Source organism: Bacillus rossius, chromosome 7 (genome assembly GCF_032445375.1).
Source record: "Bacillus rossius redtenbacheri isolate Brsri chromosome 7, Brsri_v3, whole genome shotgun sequence".
NCBI classification, from domain to species: domain Eukaryota; kingdom Metazoa; phylum Arthropoda; class Insecta; order Phasmatodea; family Bacillidae; genus Bacillus; species Bacillus rossius.
In genome coordinates this window covers 55629873-55653592 of record NC_086335.1, presented here as the reverse complement: position 1 = coordinate 55653592, position 23720 = coordinate 55629873, and the positions used below count along the sequence as shown (strand labels likewise).

Below are 23720 nucleotides of genomic sequence, written 5' to 3'. Positions count from 1 at the left end.
AACACCCCCCCCCCCCCCCCCCCCGAAATTTTAATGACGCAGTCTGCGTCGTTACCCCCCCTTGTGGGCACCCCTGCTTTAGAGAACCAACACAATGTTAAATATCTTTGATGCCGTTTGTTCCATCGCATTATTTTGGCTAGTAAATTGTTTTTAAATAACATAATTAAAATAAATGTAAAATGTAAATAGTTAAACAATTATTTTTAAAGTTGCAATTCTATCTTGTTATGATTATTTAAGTTTGCAAAATGTATTCCAGGGTAATTTCACTATCATTAAGTTTACTTTGGCACACCAATATACTTAGTATATCCTCCGATGTTCGTGATATATATGGGTGCATGTTGCCACATTTGGGTTCGCCATCTTGAAGATTTCGGCTCGTGGCTATAGCAGTTTATGCATGCATGCACATTCGAATTTCAAACTTTTAAATGTCCATTGCGTAATACATGCTTATGTCATTACATGTTTGGTACATACTGAAATGTTACCCCCAGTGTGCCCAAAAAGAACCTTCATATTTAAGATACAAATAATATATTCTTGTGAAGAGTGGTTGATGATGTTAAAAAGGGAGAGGGAGGGGGATATTTTCATCCCCTGCCTGATCACGTGGACGTCAGCTTACAGGTATACAACCAATCGTTCTAGGTAGAAGATCGTGTTGTCTTCTACCAGTTGACGGGCTGGAATAATGTGGGCAATATGTAAGACACAGGAGAAGATAGTTTGGAGGTTTTTATTTACCTTGACGTCTCGTCGTGTAAAAATAAATATTATAACGATATTTATCCTTTAACCTAACAGCATTTGAGGCTTTATACTAAAAAAAAAAAAAAAAAAAAAAAAAAAAAACACTCTAATGTGCTTTTAATGCAGACCTGCTTTAGCAAGAGCAGATTTCATTGCTATATGTACCAAATAAATACCAGAATAAATTTTTTTCACATTTATTTCATTTTTTGAAAAAAACGATTGAAAAGTTTATATTCAACACACTTACAAATACCACTGCAATGTTAAAAGAGTTACAATAATTTTAGGTTGAACTTTTCATGTATCATTTAGTTATTTAAGAATTTATGATACGAAGGCTTATTATGCAGTCAACAACAACAGTAACAACAAACTTAACAACACTTTTAGCAGTTTTTTTTTGCAGTCTATAGAAACAAGCACAATTATTTTTTAGTCACTATCATCATCGTTTCTGCAGCGATTCAACGGACGGCGACTTTCTTCATCTGATCCATAAATAACATCTTCATCGGAGTCATTTATCATTGAAAATGCCGGGTTGTCTTTCGTAATAGGTGATTCTGAAAAAAAAAAATCAGCTGTAACACATCTGCCACGAATAAAAAAAGTGACATGTTTAGTACCAAGTAGGTATCCTCACTTAATGCCAGGAGACTAATAAAACTATCTGACTAAACCTCCTTTTCAAAGTGTGACAGACAGCCTGAGGTTGCCTGGGATTCGAACCAGAAACGTGTGGTTAGAAAGTAATGCCTACACAAATTCTGCTTCAAAAATAGACCATTTCAAATGACATGACATAACACAAATAACAAAGTAAAGTAGAGATAAAGAAGCTCTAGTTGAAAACATGATTTCACACGTCATGTAGGTTTGTTTTATTTCAATGACATTACTTAGATTTATGGGCTAATTCTATACATTTATCTTTTCTACAGTCATTATATATATTCAATGCTACAGTTGATGTTTCGACATTAACTCGGTCACTATATATATACCAAGTGGTATCTAATAGCAGAAATAAGTCGAAAAAATGTTAATAATTATGAAGCTGTAACAAAATAAATTTAAATGCATCGCCTTTAAGTAAAATTCATGACAAAATATTAAATAATTAACATTGTGTGTGCGACAGAACTTTAAGGTCTTATTTCCTAACTACTAATAGGTATTACGTTCACATATAACACATGGCATTTTGATTGTAACAAGGAATATGAAGTTACTTAGAAATTTATTCACGCCTGTAGGCTGTGTCGAAAGGGAATTTTTTTATTTGCGTTCTTAAATTTTTTTCTATGACAAACAGTGCAAAACTGCAAATCGTATTAAAGTATATTTTGTGTAGGCCCTATTAAGTCATTAGTATTTGTCCAGGATTAACATAAACTTGTTCATATACAGATATACAGATACAAGATTCCCACTAAGGTATATTTTACGCTCAAATTATCTGTGAAAATTGTTATTTTTTATTTGATAAAAAAAATACAAAAAATCCACGCTTTTTCTTTACATCTTTCATGAACCATAATTTCAGGGCCGTATCCAGGATATTGTGAGGAGGGAGTGCAGTACAAACATTGTATAATTTTATTTTTTATGAGGAAGTTATTTTTATAATTGAAAAATAAAGATAAATTGACTGTCACACTAAAATATCAGACAAAATAGTAGACTTTTAAAATTATAATGTTCACACGTTCAAATTTAATTAATTATTTTGCTTGACAAAAGAAAATTGAACATTTTATATATTGAAATTTAATTAGTTGTTAATTTTTTATTAAAGTTAATTGTTCTGATATATTTCTTTTAAAGAAATAAGTTAAAAATATGTACATAATGATGTTATTAGAAAAATAATCATACATGTCACGTATGTATGAAAGACATGTTTACAGTAACACATGTGAAATCCAGCACTAACATAGACTACTTGGAAAAAAACAATTCCTGCCGTTCCTATGTATGAGGCATTTCAGGTTATAATGAGTAGAAATAAAATTATATTGTAGCACACTAACTATTAAAATAATCCTCCCAATATTATATTTCTGTAACCTTATGTAGTTAAGATTTTTTTCTTTGAAATCCTGGAAGGAAGGTGTCTGGACCCAACAGACCTCCCCCCTGGTCGCATCCCGCTGACAGTTTGATATGTTGTTTTAAGATTTGTTTTGGACATTCGCCGTTGCTGTTTACACTCTATGTCACAAGACACCTCAATAACTTGCAAAAACTAAGATTAATATGCAGACATACAAGAAAAAGGCAAAATCAGCCGATGTTAAAAATTAAGAGCTTAGAGACCGACAGCACAGAAAATTCCGTGGAATGGATTAGTTTTTAAAATATACAGACGGACACAGTGGTCTAACAAAGACGTGACAGCTGTAACAAATACAGCGAATAACGACAACAAAAATGGTCTTGGGACGTGTGTTTGGATGTTCATTTTTTTTTTTTGTTTTTTTGTCAGGCTATGTTAAGTAAAATGTAATGATGACCAAAATGATAATCAAGGTCTTTATTCCCCCCCCCCCCCCCCTTGCAAACAATTGTTTTCGCTCCCGGGGTCAGACGAAACAGTGGTTGTTGTTTGAACCTGAGTAATTGCTAATTATCAGTCCGCGCGATGTGGATTGAAGTTTCTTTATGAAATACAATGTAACCAGCAATGGCGTATGTCTAAAACAATAATAATCTTAAATCAACCTTTCCCGTCGTAAGAACTGTTCTCAGGACGTAGTTTGACGTGCGTCGCCACGGACATGCGACGGACGGACAGATGTGGCCACGCGGCGTGGCTATCGAGGGACTGACTCACCGTAGATGGTGCCCTTGGCGGGCGAGTAGACGTACGCCATGGCGTACAGGTAGAAGTTGAGCAAGCCGTAGAAGGACATGAACTCGGCCGAGTTCTTGTAGTTGGTGGAGAGCTCGGCCACGAAGTTGTCCTCCAGCACGCCCGCGCCGAAGCGCAGGATGGTGACGGCGAGGCTGGTGGACAGCACGATGGTCATCAGCAGCGTGAGGAACTTGAGTCTCATGTCTGCGCACGACAACCAGTCGAGCCCCCGTGCACTTGCGAATCTGACAGTCGTTTTCAGCAACTTTCGCACTACTTATATGCATATACTCAGGGGCGCAACAACTAAATTTCCAAAAAGGGGGGGGGGGGGGGGGGTCAATATACTTTTAATAAAGAATCATCGATCCCCCCTGTTGAAGTAGGGGGTCCGGAGGTCCTCCCCCGGGAATATTTGTATTTCAAGGTGGAAAATGGTGCTATTTAAGCAGTTTTATTATCTAAAAATTGATTACACTGCACTTTCTTTGCCCCCGTTTGCCCCCACTTCAAGGTTTCAGAGGGGGGGGGGGGGCAAAATATCCTTGCCCCCCCCCCCCCCTGTTGTTGCGCCCCTGCATATACTCTCCCAATTTAACAATGCGGCAACACATTTTTTTGAGAACCTTTGGTCTATATCAACAAAATGCACAATGTTAAAAATACTAACGCAACAATGACCGTAAAAAAATTATTACTACATTTTTTTCTCACCACACACTTATTTTTATTTGTTTTTCATAGCCAAGCATAATCCACAAGTTGTATATACGTGAATAATATTCTAAATAATTAATTACCAAGAAATTTTATTTTTAATTCGATATATTTACTGATTTTCAGGATTTCGGGCCTCTATTGTAGGGAAACTTTCTTACTAGCTTTGTGTGTTTATTATATTAATTATATTAATTATAATAATTATTAATATTATAAATGATAAAAATCATAACAAACAATATAATAAACATCACACAAAGTATAAAAAGGACATATTATGTAAAAGCTAATAAATATAAAACAAAAATACACAATTAAATAATAAAATTTATGAGACAATTAATAAGTATCTATACATTAATCACAATTATGAGAAGATATTAGGTATTCATCCACACTGTAATAGGCTTTCTTAATAAGAACTTGTTTTAAACTTTCTTTGAAAACTGGAAATTTATTAATTTTAAAAGATAATTGAAGATCTTTAGGAAGTTTGTTTATTAATTTTGCTGCTGAAAAATAAGGATTCTTTTCATATAATGTTGTTCGATGAGATTTAAAATATATATCAGCCTTTTTTCGAGTATTATAAAGGTGGATATCATTATTATGGGGAAACTTAATGTTTGTTAACCCAAAAATTATTGTTTGATATATATATAAACTTGGCACAGTAAGAATTTTTAGGTATTCAAAATGGGGTTTACATGTAATTGAAGATTTAACGTTTTGAATTATCCGTATAATTTTTTTTTTGCAAAATGAATACATTTTTACACTTTGTGAGTGTATAAAACAGGAAGATAATAAATAAATAAATAAATAAATAAATAAATAAATAAATAAATAAATAAAAATGGCCCCACTTGGGTTGCCACTAATCTCTGTGCGGTCCCTTGTCACACTTTGTATGAAAGGCCCCACTTCTATGGAGACTAAAATAAATCACGTTGGGCTGTATTAATCTGTGTAAATAAATATTACTTGTGTGGCTCTCCGTTGGCATGTGTTGATGGTAACTAGGCCACAGTTAGGTGTTAACTTAGCAAAACAAATATACATAAATATACACTGGGACAAATGATATAAAAAAATAACATGACACAACACTCACAATTGAAAATATATACTTATTTATTAAAACGAAAATAGTTCCAAATTTTCCCTTATTATTGATATTATTTAATTATTGATTATATTCAAGTTACCTAACTGTTCTTTGACATCACATACCACATGTAATTTCCAACCATCAGGAGTTACGATGCGCACATTTACTTACAAGCAATAGTCTTTAATTGGGGTTCGGTGATATTACACAGTTTATATTTGTTGATTTTAGGGATATTACTTATTTTCCTCGGCTAGTTAGGTTCAAAATAAAGTCGGTAGAGCTCAGAGTCTCTCGCTCTGTAGGACCTCTGAATTACTGTAGAAGTGTGTAAAATAAAATAAATTTGTATCAAAATAAACAGTTTTCTCGTGGAAAATGTCAAATTACAATGTTTACATTACTTTTAGGCCGCGATGTGACGATTTACGGGAGTTATGTGACGATGTGCATGTAATGGAGGAAACAGATTTTTGCACTTTTAATTACTCACGTATTTACACTCCCAGGCCCTTTATCTTTCTACATAAAGCCTAAATTAGTATCTAGACTCCCTAAGATACATAATTATTCATCCTCTATTCGGGATGCGTACTGCTAAATAGCTAATTCGTAGGATTTTATATTGCTGACGTCACGAAGTTCAGCTCTCATTAGCTGGCCATTACATTCTCTCTTTCTAGCTTCTTAAATTAAGCCAGTTAACAATACTTAACTTAATTTCAAATGGGGGGCCGTGATTGGCCGAAAACCAAAATCAGTTACCTAAATTACTTAATAAATCGTGAAATCCGCACGCAACAATAGCGCGGAATACAAAATTTCACGTAAAATTTAAATATAAATATATTGAAATTACAATTTCTATTACAAAATAACGGCGTTAACTTTACCGTTTACCGTCTGAATGTCAATTACTCCTTAGAGGGGTCTCAATAATGTTCAATTTCAAATTGTCCGAATCAGTCCATAGAGTCACATTCTCATAGATATACATAAAAATAATTTACCGTTTCTGAAAATAAATTACATATCAGACATAGAGCAAATATTAAATAAATCATAAATATTTACACTTAATCTGTCAAAACAATAATATGTTGCAGTACACTATGGAATAATTAATTAATTATTTTGATTAATTAAAATGTAATCCTACAACAATTAATTAGTAGTCAAAATAAAACTCAGAAAGTCTGCAATTTTTACAGTGTTTAACGTTAGTATGAAATAATGGCCTGGAACAGGATAAATTCCCCTCAAGACAAATTGAAATAATTGTAGCTGGTAAAAAAAAAATCAACCCTACAGAGTCGCGTTTTGCAGCAGTGTAAGGCTGCTTAAAAATGCTTAGTAATTAACTTATATCATAGACTATTCTTAGAACAAATATAAATAATTTGATAAATCCTTCAGTTCCACTCATTTCTTCATCTGAAATATAATACATGCACTACTTACTAATGCTCCAAAGTATCACCAGAAAACTAGTTTACTTCGTGTACCTATACAAAGACATTAAACTTTTTAATTCATACATCTGTGTACTTATCTAAAAATTATGTAGTTAGTTTCTCCTATGGTACATGCTTAAATGTATAATATTGAAAAGGGAACAAATACTTTTTTCCAATGATTCTAAAATGTTAATTTGACTTGAAGTGTGCAGTACAGTACTGTGCAGTGCAATACTCACCGAAGAAGGGCATCGCCCGCAGTTCACTGTACGCCCGTAAGATGAGGCACAGCAGGTACAGCACGTACAAACCACACACCACGAAGAAGAACATTTTGAAGCCCTGCGAAACACATGATTATCAGTTTGAGGGGGGGGGGGGGAGAGAGAGAGAGAGAGAGAGAGAGAGAGAGAGAGAGAGAGAGAGAGAGAGAGAGAGAGAGAGAGAGAGAGAGAGAGAGAGAGAGAGAGAGAGAAATATTTGGAAATACATGGTTTACTTGCAAAACTAAGAAAGGGAACAAGCTATTTCGTCTTAGTATACAGATTTTAAATTTCAAATCAAATGTACTACTCAACACGTTTCAAATATTCTCCGAATATGAAGGCCAAATAAGAATAAGTATATGAAACATCATATTTATTTAGATATCAGTTTTTTTATAGTGATTCTCAAAAGAGAACTTGCTCGGTTAATAATGTTTAGCTTCCCGTGCGAAGCCAAGCACCAAATTTAGTACTTTATGTAAATAATTAATGTCCTCTGTAGCTAATAGACACGATGAACATGAAGTAAGTCTCTTAGCGTGCGTTGTAACCAGTCCAACTGTTTACAGTTATATGATTATTATTTTTATTATTATTGTAACATTAATTGTATATTTCATGAGCGAATATTATGTATTTAATTATTTTATTGTAAAGAGGACAACCAAGGTATAACAGATATGACACATCTTATTGCCATAGACAACACTCTTTTAACTTCAGGGTCTTCTAAGAATTATTCCTTGGAAACTTTATTCATTTGGTCTTAGTTCGATTCTTTTACACTCCAACATCCACGTTTTTATTTCACTATGCAGCTTATTCTGTTTGCTGATATCGATAGCTCCTTGGTTGCTAGGGACGGCCAGTAAATAGATATTAGGAAGAAGAAGGGAGACGCCATCGCCATCTTGCGGAAAGAAGACGTTTCTCGGGCTGGGGCGAACCAAAGCCTTGGTTGCCGCCCGAGGAATAGAAGATTCGCGTCATCCGCGATCGTGTACTACTTAGAATTCTCCGCTCTACGAGTTGAGAGAATTGTATCTGGACTAAATAAGTCCTAGATAGGGAGTATCGGCGACGTCGAGTGCCAACTTCCGCGTCGGTCCCGTTTTCGTCCCGTAGTGGTTCCAGACATCTGAGGGCAGCGCCAGCTGCGATCGGCCACGACGATTGGTGAGACAGATCCAGATTAAACCAGACTTTCTAGGACGAGAGGGAAGTCGAGTCTTCAGCCAGATACCCGGCTACCTCAGACCTTCTGTAGTTCGCTAATTACAGCTTACAGCGTCCAGTGTTCCAGTGTAGCAGCAGACCACCTGGAGGTCCTGTGAAGAGAGCCTCAAGCCTCCGACAGCGTATCGCTAGACCCGGCATGGTATTCAATGTGTTCCAGTGACGTCATTTGCATCTAATTACCGACACCTAGGTTTGACACCTTGGTTGTTCTCGCTTAATCACATGTTAACAGTAACTTCACATCCATATTCAAGAACCCATTAAAATCATATGTTTTTCAGTTATTATTATTTCATTTATATGCAAATTTCCACTAGTCACGCAACAATACCAAATTTCCTTTTAATAATTACTCTCTGGACAGTAACACAGGGCAGTGACGTGCTAGCTGGACTATCAGTCTGGGCAGACCATCCAGTAGCAGCGTTCCTGATATTTACTGCGAAGAGGGTAGGCGCCAAGAACCCCGTGAGAACACATACCAATAATTAGAGAGTGGCCAACGTATAATACAGAGCAAGGAGATTTACTTAGAGTGGCTACCACAACTAGGGGCCAGCATAAAGTTTATTTCAGCGTTTTTTTTTTTTTTTTTTTTTTTCACACGGGGATCTGTCGGGATGTAGAACCAACAAGTGCTCTACTCAGGGCCGGATTTAGGGGAGGGCAACCGGGGCGAAAGCCCCGGGGCCTCCACAAACGGAGGGCCCTCACAAATACCTTGATATTCTTTTTCCGCTGTTTTACCTTTACCTACAGTACTTTGTACATACATGATTATATTATTGTTAAATATTAACAGAAATATTCATTAACACTAAAATTTAATTTCATATAATTCTTGATCTCCGATTATATTTATGTATGTTTTTTTTTAAATGCTAAGAGAATCTACTTGATTTCACAATAAACTATTTATTTGAAAAATCGACTGAAAAAAATTGTTCATTTTATTTGGAAAATAATTTGGGGTCAGGGGGCCTCCGCTCCTCTGTTGCCCCGAGGCCTCCAGACCTCTAAATCCGACCCTGGCTCTACTCGTCACGGGACAGCATCTCACGTAGAAGTTGGCGGTGTCCAGCTTGTAGCTGTAGGTCGGGTCCTGGAGCTCGTTGATCTTCTGCCACGTGGCCATGATCACCGCCGACAGCCACAGCATCCCTACGATGACCAGCTTCGGCATGTAGAACGTCAGGAGACGACGCTCGTTCTGCAACACGCGTCGACACAAGAGTCGGTGCCAGTCGCGACTCGCCGCGCGAGGCGAGAAGTACGGAAAGCCTGCAGTTCTCGGAGGATGGAACCTCACGCCCGAATTATCCTTGTTCCCGCATCTTCGATATTTTTTTTGACGTGACAATGTCTAATAAATCGATGAACGCCGGCTGCACGCACGAAAAAGTGTCCCGTTACGCTCATTGTTCCGTTACGCTGTGTCCCGTTACGCTCATTGATCCGTTACGCTGTCGGCGAGTGCAGTAATAATAGGTTATGTTACAATTGACTAAAAAATTGTGGTGATTCATATAATTTATGATATATATTTGATTACATTTTATTTATAAGAAAACGTGTTCATAATTATATTTAAACTTTATAGCTAAACGCCAGTTTTTTAAAATTAATTACAAGTCATCTACACGTGAACTGTTTCGTCGACTGTTTATAAAGTGAAGTGAAAAGTTAATGTGGTTTTCATTGCTTATTACAACAACAATTTCGGCAATAAAGGTTAATTATTCTTGCATTTTAAAAATCTGATTACTAGTATAATTTCAAGTATTTATTCATAAAAGTATGCAATCATTTCATAAATGTTTTGTTATGACGTCACGTTAAACTATCGTCCGTAAACTGACTTTACAGACAACCAATATTTTTTTTTTTTTTGGATGTGCAAACATATTAGCTATCGGTATACGGCATTTGGTAGGAGTATATTCGTGAATGGAACGGAAGTAGATTGAACGGGAATGTGTAACCCCGGCGCCGAAGTCGTCAAGATGGTGGGCCCACTCGTGTAGCAACATAAATACGTATATAGTATCTTTCGTAAACACTACAGGAAATACCAAACTTAATTTTTTTTTATAGTGAAACTACTCTGGAAAATATTTAGTAAACTCAAATTGTCGTAGTAAAAAAATTGGTTGTCTCTAAAGTCGGTTTACGGACGATAGTTTAACGTGACAACGTCATAACAAAACATTGATGAAATGATTGAATACTTTTATGAATAAAATTGAATCATTTTTATTGAATTATCACTATTTTGTATGGATACAAAGGAGGAGTGAAATGAAATCTACAATTTAATTAATAAATTTACTTTTACTTGCACTCATTAATTCAAATATGTTTATTACTTTAACGAAGAGATTATTTTAACTATAACTTTTATACATGTTTGCTATTTAACTTCTTCCAATCTGTGTTATTCTGTTAAGGATAGGACGATGATAGGAAAAGTAGGAAACGAATGGGAGTATTTCAAGTTTAATGTGCCTCCAAAAAGTCAAATCGATGGTTGTTCCAATCAAGTGGAAGAGAGATAGATGCGGCGCAAGCGTACAATGAGCGTAACGGGACAAAGCGCAACGGGACAATATGCGTAACGGGACAATGAGTCATCCTTTTTCGTGCGTGCAGCCGGCGTTCATCGATTTATTAGACGCTGTCACGTCAAAAATACTTCATTAATTTGCAGCATGGGCATTAAACACTAAATACTACAATGAAAAGGGATTGCTTATCGACAGAAACTCATATTAAAGATTAATGCTGAAGCTTTCTGAATGCTGCGTGATAAAACAAGTCTGTAACGGCGCAGGACAGCATTCCCACTTTCACATGACACCAAGGCTGGGTTTATAAACAATGTAAGAACGTAAGAAACAAAAACGCAAAAAGTTAAACAACGCCGATTTAAAATACTCGTTTATAAATTACGCAAGACATATAAAAACAACGCAAGTATCAACCACCATTATAATCCTTGCGTTTTTACTTGCGTTTCAGCCTTCTATCTTCAAAGTAGGTGTTCCGAACACTATTAAAAATGCAGATGACGTTAGTATAGACGACTAAGATAATCTTTTTATCACACACATCACTTTTTCACTTTAAAAATTATCGCACAGTCCAAGAAAATTACGTTTTTAAATCAAATTATTGAGAATCTCACACGTTTTCGTTTAAAAAATAATAATTTATGAAAAGAGCCCAATAAGTTTTTTTTTTACCATTTTCAAGTTGTACGGTTGGCGATGTCTCGCGACTTGCGTGTTTCATAAACTAACGTAGTTTTCTTGAAAGAAAGAAAGCAGTGTTACCTGGCGCAGGCCGTGGTAGATGCACAGCCAGAAGAGCAGCAGCGAGCAGAGGAAGGTCGCTTGCAGCACGGCGTCCAACATGCCGGGGATCCAAGAGTTGATCAGGAACGTCATTGGGAATATCGGGTCTGAGAAGGAAACACAGCGATCATATCTTTAAATGTAATTATGAAATTTCAAATTTCAAATATTGTTTAAGAGATAAACAACCAGTTGATACCTACTTTCGGCATTGTATTCAAAATAGAATAAGTTTCAGCAGAGGCATAATTTCAGTTTATTAACTGGTGGTGGCAAGGCGTACCGGGGTTTGGGGGTAAGGAATGCTCCCTGGTGTAAGGGGACCGGGGTTGCCTCCCCCGGGAAATTTTAAGGAACTGTCATTTAATTATTAATTTTTTTAAAAGCTTTTTCAGACTATTTTCACCACAAATCACAAAACGTCTGTCCGCACAAGGAAAAGACTGATTGTGGATCAGTTGGTGTTATTCGAGCAGTGAAGTTGGGTTTTCTGTGGTTGCTATGTCATATTCTGACTCAGATGAGGAAGACATCATTCATTATTGTCAGTACCGCAGCCTACGCAGGTTGCGGAGGGAGACACTGGGGCCGTCCGTACATGAAGGAAAATACGAACTATAGGCTGTTTGTAGCAGAAGAAGAGCTGTCTTGGTCAATTTCTCTCCTGGAGTAGCCAGGAAGTTTGTAATTTTAAAGCTATTCGTGTTTCTCCATCTTCCTGACGAATTTCAAGCTATGGTCTTGGTAATTCATCATGAAAAAAACAAAAAAAAAAAAAGTGTACTGTCGAACACCTCGTGGTTAGGTGCAACTTAAAGCAGCAACGCAGATGCGACCGCAGAAAACAGTCGCGTACAACCGGTTTGAAGCTGATTGTGTTGGTATGAGGTGATTATTGCAACGCAGCTCGTACGTTATTGTAAAATGTTACAAATCTGCAGGCGAGCGTAAAGTTTCGTTTAGTTGCAAACTGCCCTTCTCAGAAGGGCGCACGATAACAGTTTATATTTGTTGAGTTACTTTTCATATAGTTTCCAAAATAAACATAACGTTTAATATGAATAGTGTATTTTTATAAAAAGTCTTATTGGCAATTATTCATTTTGAAAATGTTGGGTTAGCCCGAGCCTACTTGCTGGAACAGCCGCTGTAATTGTCGCAAGCTATAATATGAGATAATCAAATATAATTACTTTTGAAATAACATAGTTTATTTTAGCATATCATCTTTGAGCATAAAGTTTAGAATTTCTTTAACTATCTTAAAATATAATATAATATTAACAATACAATAATTATAATACATAAAATATGTTAGATATTATATATATATACACACACACAACAATGTACATGCTGGCAACGAACCATTGTACAGCAAGAGCAGAGGCAGCAACAGCGACATCCACTTCTGTTCTATGGACCAGTCGTACATCACGAATCTTCTCAGTGAATGGGCGAACCAGCACTGAAATCAGGGGGAATATAATCAGTTACACGCGTTTTTACAAACTCAGTACAGCCGCAAGACGTGCAACTAAAATGGTTAGGTACTCACTGTGACAATAAAAGTCCCGATGAGGAAAATGAAGCGGAACCATATTTCTATTTGTGTGAAGGCTGGGTTGTAGCTCTTGAACTGAAACAAGATTGTGCAGTACCATGTTTACATTTTCAAGTAAATACGGGAAAGGTAGGAAAACTACACATCAATGTATGTTAATTTCTGAAGAGTAAGCACAATCCAAGTTATAGTTTAAGCTATGGCAGCCATGCTGACTAACTGGTTACAAAACGATTGTAGAGCTTTAATAGAAAACATTGAAAAAACTCTTCAGGTATCTCTTAATGGTATCTCAATACGTCCATACAATTTTTACATCTTCTAGATGAGTTTTTAAGATGAAAATACTAGTAAAAACTTTTTTTTTCTGTTTTACTGAGACCTTTTAGTATGCATTTAGCTTAATTATTACACCATTAAATTAAGCAAGCTAATCTTCGAGGTGCCACTTTACTGACGAAAATACTGCGAAAGAGTACAAAGTTTGCGGGTAAAGACGACGAGGCGTTTGAAGCGCGGGCAAGTTTCACCCTTAGCGGTGTCCGTGTTTTCGTCGTGTTGTCCAAATTTATCTGTTCAGTTTTATCGTTGGGTACGTCTGTGCGTCGTTGTGTTGTTCACGATCGGTGTTTTTCCATATTTACTGTTATTGTTGCAAACTGTCTCGTTGTAAGCCAATTGTGTTCGCCTATGCTTGTAATTCTTTCCGACTTAATTGCTTCCACGAAATTAACCTTTCCTGCCTAGACATGTACGTGTGGCATTTGCTGATGTTGGTTTGTTCTACGTGTTTTTATGTATTCATCTTTGTTGTTCATTCTTTGTAAGTCAGCAATTCGTTCGTCCATAGAATAGTTTTAAATAATATTTTATGTGCTAATAAACAGGGGCGCAACAACTAAATTTCCAAAGGGGGGGCACTATACCTTTTTATAAAGAATCATCGATCCCGCCTACTGAAGCGGGGGGTCCGGGGGGGGGGGGAGTCCTCCCCCGGGAAAAATTTGTATTTCAAGGTGGAAAATGGTGCTATTTAAGCAGTTTTGTTATCTAAAAATTGATTACACAGCACTTTCTTTGCCCCCATTTGCCCCCACTTCAAGGTTTCAGAGGGGGGGCAAAATATCCTTGCCCCCACCCCCCTTGTTGTTGCGCCCCTGCTAATAAATCGATCAAAACGTTACGGTACCACTTTCCAAAGTATTCAGTAAAAGTCAAGTCACTACAATAACCAAAAAAACCAGCGAAATTTTTGTATCGACGTCATGGCCCCCCCCCCACATTCGAGGTACGGGCCCTGGACCCGGGGTTGAAGACATCCCCCCCCCCCCACCCAACCCAGGATAGCAGACGGCAACCCCCCCCCCCTCAAACCCTGGATAGTTGACGGGAAAAGGGGGGGGGAAATATTACAGTCACGTGCTAAATTATAATTGTAAGGTTATGTCTTACCTACACTCTTTTTGGAATGTTGTTTAACCTGAAAATACAGGGAAGGTATAATCATGCTTACTATTTATAAGTCCAAACTAAGCTTTATTTATAAAATATTCTAAAAATAAACAGGGCTGGGCCCGGGCCCGAGTCCTGGACCCAGGGGTCCACCCAGCCCCACCCTTGTGGGGGCCATGATCGACGTTGGTCGGTCCTCAATCATCCCAACGGAGCAGTTCACATTGAATTACAATCCAATACAAAAAAAGGTCGGCATCGGCGTCTCTGTTCGAAATTGCGGCGATGAATCGCACGTACGTAGAAAGTGATGTCCTTGATGTTGTATCGCTGGTGGAAGCTCTCGAGGCCGTAGAAGTGGACCGTGAGGATGTAGTGGGTGTAGTCCAGGAAGCCGAGGTGAAGGACGATGAACTCCTCGCAGCTCTGCCCCTCGCAGCGCAAGTGTCGCGTCCTTCAACATACACATTTTCCTGCAGTTCAATTAAAAATACAGGGACGCAACAACAGGAGGGGGGGGGGGGGCAAGGGTATTTTTACCCCCCCCCCCACCCTCTGAAACCTTGAAGTGGGGGCAAACGGGGGCAAAGAAAGTCCTGTGTAATCAATTTTTAGATAATAAAACTGCTTAAATAGCACCATTTTCCACCTTGAAATACAAATTTTCCCGGGGGGACCCCCCGCTTCAATATGGGGGATCGATGATTCTTTATAAAAACGTATATTGCCACCTCTCCCTTTCGAAAATTTAGTTGTTGCGCCCCTGTAAAAAATATATATATATACATATTGCTTCGTTAAAGCATTGCGACGCATGCCGAGCATTAGCTAGATAATGGAATCTTTTCAATATCAGTAATCTTTCATTTTTCAGCTTTTTTTTCGATAGTGCTTCATAGAGTCTAGATTACATACAGACCACCAATTTTTAGATATATAAAGGTAAATAACTATACACTGGCCAGAACAACGTCTGCCTGGATCTACAAGTGATATAAATTATTTTGCACACTTGACATTCAAATTAAGAAGACATTTAGTACTGTCTACAGATGATTTCGGAAATGGTCCCCTTCACCCTGTGTTCAGTCCGGGCAACGCCGGGTACTGCAGGCTAGAAGTATATAATTTAGAGGAATGCCTTAAGTTAATAGTGACTGATTGCAACATATATTTTATCCGGAGAAGTCATTAATGGTTGGAATTTTTATTAATTTTTTGGAATTACCAAAAAACTGTAATAATTATGTCAATGGACACTATGCTTTGGTCTTTTAAAATATCTTAATGTGTTATGTGTGCCGTAGCGAAGGTAAACTAGTAGTATATATGTAGTAGGGGTTTCGAAAACAGGGTGCAGGGTTTTTTGATTGCGATGTCACGGCGGCCATCTTGGATGACCTTGGTATTTGACCTTGCCAAAATTTGACCTTGCCAAAATGGACTCAATATTTGCAAAAAAAAAAAAACTCAAATTTTTTAAAAGCAATTTCACTTAAAAATATTTTTTAAAAAATTCTGAAAATTGAAACAATTTTCATATTTAGAGTAAATTTCCAAAATTTAAAAATTTAAAATTCTAAACTCCTTAAACATTATTTTGGCCTTAAAAAACTAAAAGTTATAGAAATTGCTTGATTCCTTTTTATAATTTTAATTCAAGCTGCTGATATGATTATTGTACTTCATTTTAACCCCATTCGACATCTTGGATTCCGCCATTTTGAATTATGTTACGTCCACCATTTTGTTTTGTAGAACTAGCCAACATTTTGGATTCCACCATTTCTAAATATGACGTCACGTCCGCCTTACTGAAAATACGTTATTATTATCCAAATCGCAAAAAAACTAAATTCAGAAAATATTATCATTACAATTTTAGTACAACTTTAATAAAAAACGTGGTCATGTAATAGACCTTGAAGTCCTTGGTGTGTATATATATATATATATATATATATATACGTATGTATACCTATATATATTCCTTGATATTAGGGGTGGGGGGGGGGAGGGGTCAGTTTACCGCCATTTTTGCTCTCACCGGCTTCGAACCAAGGACATTTTGGCCACCGTGACTTCACAATACAAGATGGCTAACTCCAACACTAACACCAAACCCTGCAGTCTGTTTCCGGAACCTATATTACATGCTACTGCAAATTGTTAAAGACAAAAAAAAACGCGTGAAACCAATATGGCGACTTACGGTTCATCTTTCACCGTCTGAAGAACGCCACACAAATGAGCTTAAACTTTACGGCCTTATATAAGCAGGCGAGTACGCAGGGTTTTGAATCGCGCAGATTTAAGTGGACCGGACTCGGTCGGTATGAATCTAGTCACTGCAGGGAGCTGGAGTGGAATCCGCTACCCACAACGCATGGGCGCGATGCCTCAGTGCCAGGCATAAGATCGTAACAATTGAACTGTACACCACTCAGCGTGGTGGCGCAGGATGTCCGGAAGAATTTAATCGGTCATAAAAACTAAGAATTTTTCACTGCAATTAACAACAAAAAAAAAATTTTTTTTGAATGAAATTAATTTTTTTTTAAATCTCACGCAGTAATTATGACACAAACAAATTAATTGAAGTTCACTCTGTTTCATCACGCCTGGAATTAATCCAATCTTATCAAGTTCAAAACGCTGAACAAAAGTGCTGCATAACTTACATCGCTATATATATACATAGGGGCGTAACCAGGTTTTTTTTTTAGGGGTTCAAACCACCCCTCCCCCCTTAGCACAAATCTTTAATTAATTTCTTATTCATCACTCAAACAAATTTCATATTAAAATTAATAACATTTTTACCATTACAATATTTAAATTTAAGTACCGAAAACTGCTAAAATAGCACTATTTTACACCTTAAAATCCAAACTTTCCCGGGGGAGGACCCCCGGACCCCCGCTTTAATACGGGGGGTGGGGGGCATGCTTCTTAACACCCCCCATACACAAATCCTGGCTACGCCACTGTATATATATATATATATATACATACATATAGAAGAATGTCGTTTAATTACGTGACGTCATGGTAATAAAATGTAATGTGAATACCTGTTGTGTGCACGATCAGCGTGCAATATCACAGCAGCCTTGTGATCCTCCGTCACTCCTTCGACGGAGACACTCACATGGAAACTTTTGTCGAATTTCTCATCTGAAACAGCAGAAAACCCCCGAGTTCATGGGAAAAAGCACTTACTTTGTGTTGTCCAAGCTAAAGGCGAATTTTAGAGTGGGAACATTTAAGATATTTAATAATAATAATGGTGAACATTGTTGAGATATCATTAGCAAAATAGTAACACGATGTTTTGTGTTTCGTTTCTCTTGCTTGCAATTCGATGAATAGTATTTAAATTAAAATTTCTTACATTTATATTTAATTTAGTCCTTAATAAATGGTTATTATGAACTTAAATTCAGCTTTTTTATGTCAGTCCTAGCATGTACTGAACACATGAAATCACTTAGCTTCTTTACCGTAACTCTTCATACAAACCGTCTGTGTTTTCTGTGGTCACTTGTGCTATGACCCACAGCTGCTGGCTGTATGTAGACATCGCTGGACTCTTCATGACGTATGGGCCTGTCGCTATTTCACTTCCATTCAGCTTCGGTCTGAGCGCTGACACCTTCTGTTCAGCTGTCAGGGTTATGGGAGGACCTGGGAAAAATAATTTACGTCTCTTTAAGTTCGGGTGTATCGATACAATAAACACGTCCTTACTTATTATGACGTAGGCTTCGCAAGTGTATGTATTTAATTACCTGCAAGTCCTATGAACACACCAAGACCAAAGCAGGCAAAAAATGCTAGGAACACCATTACAAATTCTCGTTTGTGCATCGAGTAGAGACGCATTTGCACAGACCTGAAAAATACATAAAAAGCGCAACAATTTATGTTATAATTGCTAACACCGTAAATAAATTAACATCACTACCAATAATCACCAGTAATTGTTTACCTGAACTCACACATACCTAAAATTGTGTGTAAAACAATAGAAAGCTAAGTTTTCTAATCTAAGAAAGTTTCTTCGTCACTTTACGAGGCTTATTGTAACATTGTATTATTTTTAACTAAAATAAAATTATAGTTATTTAATGTATTTAAGTTGCAAAAACACGGCGAATGTTTTGAGTTTAATAAAAGAAAGAAAAATTACGGGATTTATGTGGGTAAAGTGCTTGGGACAGCTACACAAACAAATGTATTTTTTTTTTAAATATCTGTCTGTCACGGTAACAATACAAATCATTATTGTAAATGTATAATACATATTTTACAAAACTACGCTACGTTTATTACTATAGTTTTAGGAATCTAATGCGTACAACAAATATTTATATGTATTTATATCGAGTAGGTATCAAAGTAGCCAAATTATAATATGTTATAAACAAAGTATGCCAAAAAACCAAAATCATAAAATGAATGATAAACGTCCTTCACAAATTCTCCTAGATTTATTAAATAAGCATACAAAGTTGACTTTTCAATGTTAAAAAAAGAAAAAGCTAAAAAATAGACGTAAGCAATATTCTTAGTAACGTTGATATGTAGCCAAAGAGGTTTAGTTGAGCAACCGTGGGCTGAAATAGCGAATACCGGGAGCACGAACGGTCGTTATTTCATCGAGATGGAAGCACACTAGTTATTTGCGTGTTTCGATTCGAAGTTGTCAAGTTATAGGGCGGACGCAGCCTGCCATAACAGCGTTCTGTTAAAGATATAAGATGACAAAGAGATCGCTCACAGCACTGGAGTTAACCAAGAAGCTAAACTTATTCTTAATACTACCTCATTTTCGAGGCAATATTTCACCGTGCACATCCTTGTATGCCATTACCTTTCACATCGGTCGTGGTGGTACGCAGGGGCGATGTACCTGTTGAACTCACTGAAGAGGTCGCTGAACTGAGACAGGGCATTTCGTATCCTGAGACACAGGCCTCCAGTAGGCAGGTGGTACGAGTAGCCCAGACCAGTGCTGTCTGCCTTCGACATGGCTACAGCCCCTGCTAGACACGTGGAGAACAGTGTTGCAAGAAACTTACAAGCCCTAGCCTCTTTCTACTATGCTATCATCATAATTGTTCATTCTTTTGAAACCTAGGAGAAACAAGATTTTTTCCAAAGAATTTTTTTTTTAATTCTATAATAACACTAGTGCTAAATGCATGAACGTCATAGAACATTGGCCATTGTAGTGTTAATTGTAATTTCGCCGAGGTTTAAATACACATAACACAGTAAGCCTAACAGTATTAAAAATTTAATCATCAATATTGAATAATTAATGGTATTTAAAATTTTATCTTTGTAATGCCGTATTTAATTTATACAATTTCCCGTAAAGTTAGCGCAAAAAACGATGATAAATGTAAACAGTTTCATAGAAGATGACACTGGGTTTACTCCTCGGAAGTGTTAATGTTAACCAAGCTCAAGAAGAACAGATTGTTAGATGTTTGACTGGACTTTCGATCTCATATTGTAACTGGATCGCTGCCATCAGCTGAGATAGGCCGAATCCAGCTTAACATTGAAAGAAAAGTGGAGACTAACGTTTGGAAAACATTTAGAACGCGAAGTGAGCGAAGTGACACATCTCAATCGCTTTAAGTATTTTCAGCAAAATAAATGTGTATTATCAAGAATTAACAGTTTGCTAGTTTCATGATGTTAGCTTTAAGTAATTGTTAATCATACAACGTGTTTCCAAACAACTTCCACAAACCCCGCAGGCGATTGCTTTCGAGAAAATAGGACGAAAACATATCCTAATACCTTTCACTAAAGTGATTACTAAGAAATCTATGCTCAAAAAATATAAAATTTTAGAAAAATCTGTTTTATGAATTATAAACCTCTAGCGAATGAGCAAGACATCAGCAAATAATATTACAAATAACGGACATCTTACACCTGCGAAAACATGGTCCTAAAGAAAAATTGAGATTTCCCACCTTCTTTCCTTTCATTAAGCACAATTTTATGACACTTAATTGCAATCTATTTTTAGTGCGATGTACTGTAAACCAGTATATCGGAATTTAAAAAAGGGTCGTCTTTTTCGAGGACACACGCATAAGCTTTTTTTTTCACGGACCGAACAAGACAAATTATCAAATTATTTATATATATATGTGTGTGTTTGTGTCTGTGTGTGTATATTTATTTGTGTGTGTGTGTGTGTGTGTGCATAAAGAATGGATGGTGTATAAACACAAACACACATCTATGTCCTAAGATGAAATTTTTTTTGTCATGGTTTGAAACACAATTACGTGGAATTATTTGGGGGGGGGGGGGGAGAAGTATATTTCATGTCCTACTTAAACTCGTTTATCAATTTGGTTACTTAGCTAAAATTATAATTTGTTTTTTGGCTACTTGAAACTGTAAACAAACAAAATTGCATTACAAAAGCGCATACGTCAGAAAACATGAAGTCCTTGACATCCTCAAACATTGCAAAGAGTGGTAAAAGTCTACTCTAGTTGAGTAAAATCGGCTAACACTGTTTAAATTTTTATTTTATAATGACTAATATTTTCTCGTCAATGTTTATAACTTTGGTGTTTTTACAATGACCAAAACCCGAAGACAGCATGGACATAATCATGCATTAAAATAAAATAAATACTTTCTCAGACTCTTTTCTCATCCCTCGTAGAATTGTTTTAATACCTATACAGTCATATTGAAATCACAAAGTTATAGTTACGTTTCAGTTTTGGAAACACAGCTGTAAACCAGCGCCCGTGAACTGGAATTTCAAGCGTAAACACGTCACACACAACGTTGTTTATTCGTGCTAATTGGCAACTAGTGAGCTATTGTTGGGTGCATGCGCAGAAGACAGAAAATCTGTTTTCCGCGTCATTAATATTTGTTGCGGGACGACTAGTTCACGCCCGAATGCCCCTCGGGGCTGGCGACGCAGGAAAGTTAATTATTAACGTATCTGATCGCAGGGCCGGTGCAAGGTAAATTGGCGCCCTAGGCGAAAAACCTTAATGCCCCCCCCCCCCCCCCCCCCCACCCACGCCAGACACCCCAAAATTTTTTTTCCTTGCCTCAAAATACATCACGTAAGCCTAAGATTTTGTCAACAATCAAATGTAAGCAGGCTTGGTTTTTTTTTTTTACTTTTTTACTTATTACAAATCATAAACAGGTCACCGTGGACTTTAAATAATTACTTATATCAATATAAACATTCCAAACTGTTACAATAATCCATTTTCATCTAGTTTCAATAATCGTTAAACATATGATATGAGCTGTTATGTGTCGTGCTGCGCCGCCCCCAGCTACTTGGCGCCCTAGGCGGTTGCCTGGTTCGCCTATATGGACGCGCCGGCCCTGTCTGACCGTTACAAATCCCCGTGCGCGCCCCGTCCCACGCCCCGAGGCCGCGCTTGGCTCGGACAAAATGGCGTCTCATCACGTACCTGGGAGCGGAGAGCGGGCGGGAAGCCCGTGCACCTGGTGCACTGGAGCACTGAACTTCCTGCAGCGCGCCTCTTGCGGGTGTATTGCTGTCTCTCGCGTCTCGCCCACGCGCCTCTCAGCAGCTGAGCCGCCACCCGACCAACCGCCACGCTACGGCGTGTACGCCGGCGTCTCTCCACCGGGAAGGGCGTGCGTGCCGTTGGGAGGGGGGAAGCGCTGTATTGATCCGCGGAAGATTCCGTCCACGCCGCGCTCAGGGGGAACACACGAACCCGTGTTCGGATGGAAGGCGAGGCAACACCAACAACAACAACAGCTACTGCTGACCTGGCGTTGGTGTTTGTACACGTGGCGCTATCTCGGGGACGGGTTCGCACGTTTCCGTTCACCTATCGGCCAGCGGCGACCCCAGACTTTGCAGCACCCTTATATTTTTGTGAGGGGCCTTACCGGGTGGCCCGGGAGGGGGAGGACGTTTATGGAATAACCTCCAGAGATAAGGAGAAGAAGAAAAAAAAAAGGGGGGGGGGGGTTTCGGCGTCCCTCCCTGGGAAAATCTGAAGAAAAATATACTACCTTAAAAAAACATTTTAAGCCAACCTGAAGCTTAAAATTCGACGATGATTTTATAATTCATCTTAAAAATGTTCCATATCATTTTCCTACTAAAATACACTTGGATTGATTATAATATTTAAAATTAGTAAATTCCTGTGAAATTAGGTGTGTGTGTGTGTGTGTGTGTGTATATATATATATATATATATATATATATATATATATATATATAAACACTTTTCAAAGAATATGAATTTTTAAAGTATTTCCAATGTTAAATCATTAAAACTCAATTGAAATTGTAAGGTATTTCCGAACAGTTTAAACAATTTGCTAATAACAGTTTAATTCTTCCTTTTACTATTAACGTTCATAATTGTTTGTATAAAATTAGACGGAAATGGAAAATAAAAATGGAAAGGCCGTTGTAGGGCCCCTCTAGGCGCGGGGCCCTGGACGGTTGCCCGGTTGCCCCGCCCTGGAGTCGCCCCTGTCCACGACTATGATCCACCTTCTGGACACCGACGAGGCCAAACACGAGATAGGGCCGCTGCTTGAATTGTGATTCACGCCATTGGCTGGACACGAAAGATCAACAATCGGTGTCGTGTCATTGAACGAACGTGGCATTCTAGGCGTAACTGTGCTACGTGATATATGCAACGCTCGCACGCGCAAGTGCATGAATTGGCGAGCAGTCTTTTCGTCGTGCTGCGAGTAATTTTGGAACGACCATACAATTTTACGACTAAAGATAAAATTGAAATACGAGTCAAACGATAATTTCGAGCTTCAGTAACACAATTTTGGCTACTTTTTTCTTTCATTATTCTGAAAGGTTTAGTGGGTACGGTTTACAAACTAATTAGATAATTCTAAAACCACCCATTCAC

The 23720-nt window shown here is 37.5% G+C and overlaps 1 protein-coding gene across 6 annotated transcripts; it reads right to left on the bottom strand.

Moving 5' to 3' along the window:
- Nucleotides 1-940: 940 nt before the first annotated feature.
- LOC134534459 (transmembrane protein 181) lies at nucleotides 941-22670 on the bottom strand. 6 transcript variants are annotated; one of them, XM_063372928.1, is made up of 13 exons: nucleotides 22269-22670; nucleotides 19658-19829; nucleotides 18573-18676; nucleotides 18304-18468; nucleotides 17856-17958; nucleotides 15082-15235; nucleotides 13324-13404; nucleotides 13134-13233; nucleotides 11745-11872; nucleotides 9473-9622; nucleotides 7147-7249; nucleotides 3599-3823; nucleotides 941-1325 (listed from the first exon to the last, which is right to left on the bottom strand). In XM_063372928.1, exons 2-13 carry the CDS (start codon nucleotides 19813-19815, stop codon nucleotides 1195-1197), a joined length of 1602 nt encoding a protein of 533 aa, XP_063228998.1. In that variant the 5' UTR covers nucleotides 19816-19829; nucleotides 22269-22670; the 3' UTR covers nucleotides 941-1194. The 6 variants fall into 6 exon arrangements, with proteins under 6 accessions (XP_063228998.1, XP_063229000.1, XP_063229003.1 ...); XM_063372930.1 differs by having other exon boundaries at nucleotides 19658-19826; XM_063372933.1 differs by having other exon boundaries at nucleotides 3599-3771; nucleotides 22269-22607.
- Nucleotides 22671-23720: the final 1050 nt, after the last annotated feature.